General features: G+C 44.2%; 3 protein-coding genes across 3 annotated transcripts; 2 read left to right on the top strand and 1 right to left on the bottom strand.

The window, feature by feature from the left end:
- The first annotated feature begins 1415 nt into the window (after positions 1–1415).
- Positions 1416–3410, top strand: GGS22DRAFT_104508 (putative Fe-containing alcohol dehydrogenase). The gene is made up of 3 exons (XM_047957771.1): positions 1416–1972; positions 2047–2533; positions 2685–3410. The coding sequence occupies exons 1-3, from the start codon at positions 1631–1633 to the stop codon at positions 3071–3073; spliced, it is 1218 nt and encodes a 405-aa protein (XP_047820945.1). The 5' UTR covers positions 1416–1630; the 3' UTR covers positions 3074–3410.
- On the bottom strand, positions 2939–4411 carry GGS22DRAFT_104503 (Snf7-domain-containing protein). The gene is made up of 5 exons (XM_047957770.1): positions 4193–4411; positions 3903–4117; positions 3774–3834; positions 3460–3717; positions 2939–3410 (listed from the first exon to the last, which is right to left on the bottom strand). The coding sequence occupies exons 1-5, from the start codon at positions 4196–4198 to the stop codon at positions 3264–3266; spliced, it is 687 nt and encodes a 228-aa protein (XP_047820944.1). The 5' UTR covers positions 4199–4411; the 3' UTR covers positions 2939–3263.
- Positions 4412–4717: 306 nt separating this feature from the next.
- GGS22DRAFT_156188 (uncharacterized protein) lies at positions 4718–8040 on the top strand. The gene is made up of 2 exons (XM_047960328.1): positions 4718–7261; positions 7315–8040. Exons 1-2 carry the CDS (start codon positions 4882–4884, stop codon positions 7680–7682), a joined length of 2748 nt encoding a protein of 915 aa, XP_047820943.1. The 5' UTR covers positions 4718–4881; the 3' UTR covers positions 7683–8040.
- The last annotated feature ends 218 nt before the right edge of the window (positions 8041–8258 follow it).

Genomic DNA, 8258 nt, shown 5'->3' with positions numbered 1-8258 from the left:
ATATTATTATTTTTACGTTCGAAAAATGTATATATAATAAAATAAACGTAATTTTATAAATAAAATTATATATAAATTATATACGTTACGTAATTTATTTATAATTAATATTTTAATAATATAATAAAAATAATAAACGATATTATATTAAATACGTTTATAATTAATAATTATAAACTTTAATATTTTATTTTAATTATAATAACCCGAATAATAAATAAATAAAAATGCTTTATTTTATTTTATTTACGAAATTATTATCGGGAAAAAAAAAAGTTATTAATTTTTTTATTACACGTTAAATGTTCGAAATTACTCGTAACGTATTATTATTAATAAAAAAATAATATATTTAATAAAATAAAACGAAAATAAAAAATATAAAATGTTATTATTAATAATATTTAAATAATAAAAATAATTAAAAAGTTATTTTATTATAAAAATTAAAATTAAATATATTTATAACCCGTATTATTTTAAAATATAAGTTTACTAAATTTAATTAAATTATATTATAAATATAAATAAATTTATTTAAATATATATAATTTTTTAATTCATTAATGAAAAATATTTATAAATATATATATATATAAAAATAATATACTGCTTTTATATGCATAAAGTAAAATGATTTAACGGGATGGCGGATCTTACGGTTATCGTCCAACGTAGTACCTATGGACATGTACCTAGGGAAAGGAAGAATCTTGTACCTGCCCGACCCCTACCTTAGGCATACCTAAAAAGGTTATGGAGCTGGAGACGATTGACTGGATGGAGACGCTAGGATACCTGGTCCGTGCATCCGATCCGCACACAGAAAGCCGCCCGGCGTTTCGGAGCTACAATAGGATCCGGAACCTCTCTCTTTACTGACTTTTTGTCCCCTAGTCTAACAGTTAACTCCTTACATAGATGTACTTAAGTCCATCCTCCGTCTCGCTGATTTACATGCCTCGGCAATGTATCTCTTATTCCTTCATCTTTTCTCCAATAGGATATAATCTAATATGAGTTACCTACCTGGGTATATCCTCTTCCAATAAGTATCTTATTGTATCATTGATCCTTTCATTTACTTATTACAGCCGTGAGTACATACATACAGCGTATGCAGAAGTACCTACTCGCATACTCGCACCCTCACACCAGTTGGTTTTAAGGCTGAGACGTGGATCTGCTTGTCCCTTGACACCGCATCCGAATACTTAAGTAGTTTGGTTTGTTCGTCCCACGATGACGATTGAACTATCTTACCAATGACCCTAGCAACTCTTCAATGGGGAAAGAGTAGGTCACTTGGAAACACACTGCGAAGTTCATATTTGTGTACCCTTTTCGTGGCGCAAAAACAAACGTAGAGGGACACGTGCCGTTACTTATACTACCTAGGTCTTCAAGTTGGTTAGTAATCTTAGAACAAGCCACTCACTCCGAATCGGTCGAGATATTTGTAATATCAGTAATGGCGCCATGCTGAATAGTACAACTATAAATCTAGATTCATTTATGTAGCTTCTCTATCCTAAATTTACTCCCACTCCCATGTTAAAAATTCTCAGGGGGGCATCGAGTGCTTACCAGGTAGTTATAGTTGCAATATTTAGAATTTCTGTGTTTCGATATGCCTGAAACGTTTGGACCGGCTTTCGAGGGCCAGTCTCAGCCGCTTCTGAGTTTCGGGTTGCCATTGACCGAATCACTCGTCAAGCATGCAGATGATACTTTCCATGCATCTCGAATTTATATTATCTGTTCTAGATCCCTTGCGAGAAATACGACATATCTTGACGACCTCAAAGAAGTTCTAGGTGATAAAGTTGCTGGTGTCAGGGTCGGTCTGAAACCCCATTCCCTCTGGTCGGAGATACTGGAAATCGTGGAGGACACAAGGAATTGTGATACAGACTTGATAGTTACATTGGGCGCAGGGAGTCTAACAGATTCAGCCAAGATAATATCATTTGTATGTGTACATTCTAGAGCTGATAATGTTCAGGGGTGCCTAAAGATTCACAGAGCTAAATATGTGTTTAATAGGCTCTGGCAAACAACGTCTCGACACATGCTGAACTAGATACCCTCATGCCAACAAGCTCTCGGAAACGCGACGATATTAAGCCATCGAAGGTACCTGTTGTCTGTATCCCAACATCTTTATCTGGCGGCGAATATTCTGCCTTTGCCGGAGCGACGAATGACGAGACAGGACAAAAACACACTTTTTCAGGTGCTTTAAAAAGCCCTGCGTTGGTCATCCTCGATCCGGAGCTTGCTACAACAACCCCTGAGAAAGTTTGGTTGAGCACCGGTATCAAGGCCGTTGATCACTGTGTAGAGACTCTTTGTTCTCTAAAAAGCGACGACGCAGCGGATCGAGATGCCAGACACGGTTTGGCTAAGCTTATCCCAGGCTTAATAAAGACCAAGCAAAACCCCAACAATCTTGAGGCACGGCTAGAAACCCAATTGGGAGCTAGAGATGCTATGAGCGCAGCTACTCGAGGCGTACCGGTAGGAGCAAGCCGTATGTATATCTTGAGTCTCCTTTATTCCAGTCTCTATTATCTGTTTTCTCTGTATCCTTTAGAAACCACAAATTTATAGGGCTAATGCTCATATGTTGAGATGTTCCTTAATACCGAAAGAAACGGTAATAGCTGACTTTGATTATGCAGATGGTATTGGTCACCAATTGGGTCCCGCAGGTGTCAGTCACGGCGAGACTAGTTGCATTCTGAACCCTGCCGTGTGCAAATACAATTACAAAAAGGGTGCAAACATTGCACGACAAGATGCCATCAGCGAACTCCTATGGGGAGACTCCAAAGCTCGTGAGATCTTTGAGCAAAAGAACTTGAATAGGGATACAGCTGATCTGGGTGACCTAATGGATGCCATCATCCGTGCTCTTGGATTACCAAGGACGCTTAGGGAGTTCGGAATCGGGGAGGATAGACTTGACCGGATCGCTGAGCTTAGTTTGGAAGATCGATCGACTAAAACCAATCCAGCGCCCCTAGACAAGGAAGGCGTTCTCGATATCTTGAAAATGGTACTCGAATAAGTTGTGTTCGCAATTAGTCTTGTCTCATATGGAATAGGATAATAAAATGAATCAATGCCCCATCCCATGCTCCATGCTTAGAACTACACGTATTAGCCTTTGCAGCTAGTTTAATATCAACGGACCATAACTGTCAAAATATGCTGAGCCTCTTGTCATAGCAAACGGTATCACGCCTCTGGTCCAGAATCTACTTTCTCAGACTGTCGAGGCGGGCTTGGAGGTCATCGTCACCAGGATCTCCTCCGCCGCCACCACTGCTAGGGCCGCCGATGGCTTGGGCGATCCGACTATCGGCAACTTTCTCGCCCTGGAGGCCCGTTGGAGTCTCTCCAAACTATTTCGTGTTAGATAGGATTAAACGACACGGTTGGTGATGTACTTACGGCTTGGTTAAGATCGACACCGATCTCCTCCAAAACTTGTTCTACAACTTCATCGCCCTCCTCCTCTAGACCCACATCCATGGCGTCGTCGATCGCATCATCCATCATTTCCTGCCTTTCGTCCATGATAGCAGTCTCTCGTTCGAATTCCATAGCGATACGTTGTAGGGCGGGTAAATTCATAGATCGGTTCATGCTGCCAAGAGCCACCGTGGCTCCTTTCATAGCTTGCATCATTTGTTCGTTTGTTCGATGCGTCTACGATGCATTTTTGTTAGTAGAATGTTACGAATAAGTACTCGACGATGATTTACCTGTAGTCGCAATGATATCTTCTGCAGCTGGCTCCTCATTCCGTAGAACTTCTCGACGTATCTGTACCAGAGTTATAAATTGTTAGCCAGATCTCCTACCTAAAGCTTGTAATGACTAAACAGCCGTACCTCCTCGTACGGACGAGATCCTTTGCTTGGATTTTGGCCGCTCCCATCTGTCCTTTTTGCGCACTCTGTTTAATCTGGCCGACGAGCGTCTTCTCTTGCTTCTCCAACTTAACTCGTACTTGGTCTAATTCTCGGATTGCCTTGTCGATCATGCGCTGGTTTTTGCGCAAACGCTCCGCGGGCGTTATACGCTTGCCGAAGGCCCATTCAATAATCTAACATTAGATAATCAGCCACCCGTCGACATAAAATTGGTTTCTATGTCTTGTCTGATTTATTCGGAAGCTTACATTCATGGCTACGAAATCGAGAAGCTTCGTCTAGGGGTTGGATTCTGTTGAGTTCGTAGGTTGTAGTATATGATAGTTGGCTACCAAAGAGAAGTCCAAGGATTCCGGATGGCGGAAGATATATCGATACCTTGATTTGGTATGGCAATAGAAGCCTTGGGAGGTACGGGTCGTTCTTGTTCAGTGGGAATTATGTTGCCTGGCAGATGATGATTGATGGAAACCTTGAGTACTCCGTACATGATTGATCAACAAGTGACGATAGGTGGTACCTAGTTAAAGAAGATATGTAACTATCACGATTTCGTTAACGTTCTACAATTGCAACTAATGGATACAATTACATAATTAATTATGCAAGTATGGGGAATGACATAGACATAGTCCGTGCTGGGTTTAGTGCTCACCAAGCTTCGTTACCCTGGTCCCATTGAATCTGGTAAGCTTTTAGCCAATTAGAAGATCTTATCAATCAGTGGACATACCGCAATTTCGCCTCAGCGTTCAATTAGAAAAAAGTATCACCACCCACCCAACGCACCCCAACCTAACACATCATTCATCCACCCAGTCGACCCAGCCCACCTAACGAACTACATACCAGACTCCGCTCACGATTTTCGAAAGCCGGTGACGCTCATGAGTTCGACATTTTAATCAACCCGATTAGTCAGGAATATTTTACCTCTATGGGTAAAGGCAAGGGAAAGGCCCGCCGCGGTGGGCAAAACCGCGACCAGGACGACACACCGACTCCGCCCGATTCCGGACGGCCAGCCTATATGACTGTCGGCAACGGATCGACGTCAGAACATGCCACAAGACTACAGTCGCTCATAGACGACGATTCAGGATACGGTGGTAGCCTCATAGACGGCGATTCTAGCTCTTCGAACCGACCATTTGGCTCCCAACGAACCGATCCCACATTATCGCGAGATATGCCTTTCCATCGTCAATCTACCGGTAGTCCGGAGACCGATCACCGAAACCAAGCTGCCGCCGTTCATCAGCTATGGTACAACAAACACCAGGCAGCTTTAACTCGATCAATCAGCCGAGTTGTCGAGCTTCTCAAAAATCTTCAGGAAATCAATATTTCTTGGCCCGCACACTATCCTTCAGTCCAACGAAATGACCCCTCTTCCGACCGACCCGGATCGCGCCCTGCATTGCAGCATGCCTTCTCTGCTGCCGGAGAATTAGCTGGCGATCCATCCTCTCCATTTCACCCTCGACCATTAAGACGATCCATGACGACTGTTGAAGATGCTGAAGCCGAATCTAGTCGAGATGCCGAGAACAAGAGCGTAATCGATAGCCCTAGACTGTTCACTCCGCAGATCGCTCAAGAGTTTTCGGTCTTGAAGTTGGATCTCAAGTTAGGCGCTTTACACCAGACCGAACTTGTTCATTCGCTCGAGAAAGGTTCAATCGCCGCGCTGCTCGACGGTAAAATTAGCTCCAGTATTAAACATCTATTTCTACTTCGCGAAAGAATAGAGGATACCTCTAGCAAGGTTTTGGTGACTGGAGATCTTAATGCTGGAAAGTCTACATTTTGTAACGCCCTGCTACGTCGCAAGGTGCTTCCAGAAGACCAACAGCCCTGCACCAGTATCTTTTGCGAAGTCTTGGATGCAAAGGAAAATGCAGGTGTCGAGGAGGTTCACGCGGTTCACATGAATGCGATCTACAACCGGCACGACGAGTCGACCTATGACGTTTTTCCCCTCCAGGAACTAGAGAAGATTGTCCTCGATAACGAAACATACATGCAGTGCAAGGTTTACGTTAAGGATGTACGAACCATCGACGAGTCGTTGCTCAATAACGGCGTGGTTGATATTGCGCTAATCGATGCTCCGGGACTCAATTCCGACACGACAAAGACGACAGCTGTATTCGCGAGACAGGAAGAAATCGATGTGGTCGTCTTCGTAGTTTCCGCTGCAAATCATTTCACTCAGTCTGCGAAGGAGTTCATCTGGGCTGCTGCGTCGGAGAAGGCATACATCTTCATGGTTGTCAACGGCTATGACCTTATTCGAGACAAGGAACGATGCCAGAAATTGATCTTAGACCAGGTATACGGCCTAAGCCCCCGTACATTCAAGGAATCGAGCGAACTTGTGCACTTTGTATCCAGCAATGCAATCCCAACAGCTCCATCGCCCCCCGGCGGCCCGGACGGAGGGGGGAGCGGGAGCTCGAGCGGAAATGGAGACGACCCTAGTGATGACCCTAAAGGAAAAGGCAAGGAGAAGGAAAAGGTTGAAGATTTCAAGAAGCTAGAGCAGTCCTTACGGCGATTTGTCTTGGAGAAGCGAGCACGCTCCAAACTTGCTCCCGCCAGAACCTACCTACTCAACATCCTCAACGATCTCAACGTACTTGCCACTGTCAACAATGAGGTAGCTCAGTCTGAATTTGATCGGGTCGTCGGAGAGCTAGAAGAGATCGAACCTCAACTTGAATCTTCTCGCAAAGCAATCGCCGCGGTTGGTGATGGTGTGGACCAAACTATCGAGGGAACATGCAAGGATATCTACGATCACACTCGGGTTTCTCTCAACTCTGCAATTGCCAATGCCGGCGAAAGCAATCTCGGTGTGCCCTACCACGGTCTGTTCCACGCTTTTGATTACGCCGAAGATATCAAAGAAGCAATGCTATCCAAAATTGCGGAATCTGTCACGTCTTGCGAGGATTATGCCCGGACGAGAGCTGTCGATGGCGTAAACGTCATCAAGCAGCTTGGTTTATTGCATCTCGGCAACGAATATCATGACCTGAACTTCCGCTCCGATGTCATGTTCCGAAGAAGGCGCGACGTGCTAGCGAAGCAGGTCGATGTACCTACTGAGCTGTTGGATTTCGTTGATTGGTCGTCTCTTATGCAACGCCAAGAAAAGATGGCTGGCACGGGTATGGCCCTGACAGTTGCTACTGCCATTGGCGGGCGCCTGGTTGGTGGTATGGGATGGATGGACCACACATTGAACGTTGTGAAGATTGTTGGCAACGACAACCTCCGAAAGTTGATCATCCCCGGTATCGTTCTAGCAGGTATGTTCTATCATAGCATATTATTTCCAAGTTGAAGCTAATTATTCTCCTAGCCGTCTCAGCCGCAGCTTATGTCATCCAGCAAATACCTCATTCGCTGCCTCATCGTCTCAACAGCAAAATCTCGGCACAGCTGGCAGAAATCGATTATGTCCACGCAAACAGCACTCGCATTTCAGGTTCTGTGCGCAAAGTTCTCCGCTTCCCTGCGGATAACCTTCGGGTAGACTTGACACGTTCCGTGGAGCAACTGGGTAAACGCCGAGAGGAAACCCTAAAGGTCCGTGGTGAAAGTGAGGTGGCCCTCAAGTATTTCGGAAACCTCGTACGAGAGAGCGCCCATCAACGAACCTTCGTCGAGGATATAGATCTCGAGGCGCATCCTCACCCTCAAGGAGGCCCCGGTATGAGCATTGCATGAGACAAGACTTCTTTATCTGTGTGGCATAGGAATGGCGTTTAGGGAAACACAGTCGAATTATGAGCATGCCATTTTGTTTGTTCCGGAGATTGTCATGTTTCACTCCTTGACGGCCGTGACGGATGAGGGATGATTATGAAAAGGGGTCAATAAAAAAAGTTGGGAAGAGTGAGGTAGAATGGCTAATGGTTCTCAGGCGTCCAGAATCAATCGAAGGCAGAATGAGAACAGAAGCTCTACTCTTCCATGCGTGGTTTGTGGTTTGTGGTCTGTGGTTTGTTTTACTCCCTCCTCGATTCACTTGTACGTATTCTCTAGCTTTACTAAAATGATGACCCAAAATTAGGATTTTTACAAATGCAGACCTTCGTAAGGAAGACGTATTTCGAGACATGACATATTAGACCGTGACCTCGCTGTTTACCCGGGTAGGCATAAATAATGTCAAAAACACAGACTTAATAGAAATTATGTCTAGTCCTATTTCTCCGGAAGGTAGGTGTATAGAAGTGTTCGAGATTTTTTAAAAATCCGAGTATAGACCCAAAATGCCTTTTTCATACCCGAGTTCAAGGT

This window comes from Annulohypoxylon maeteangense (genome assembly GCF_022496945.1).
Source record: "Annulohypoxylon maeteangense strain CBS 123835 unplaced genomic scaffold GGS22scaffold_4, whole genome shotgun sequence".
In the NCBI taxonomy this organism is placed as follows: domain Eukaryota; kingdom Fungi; phylum Ascomycota; class Sordariomycetes; order Xylariales; family Hypoxylaceae; genus Annulohypoxylon; species Annulohypoxylon maeteangense.
The sequence above is the reverse complement of the archived record's forward strand: the minus strand, read 5'-3'. Positions and strand labels throughout refer to the sequence as shown.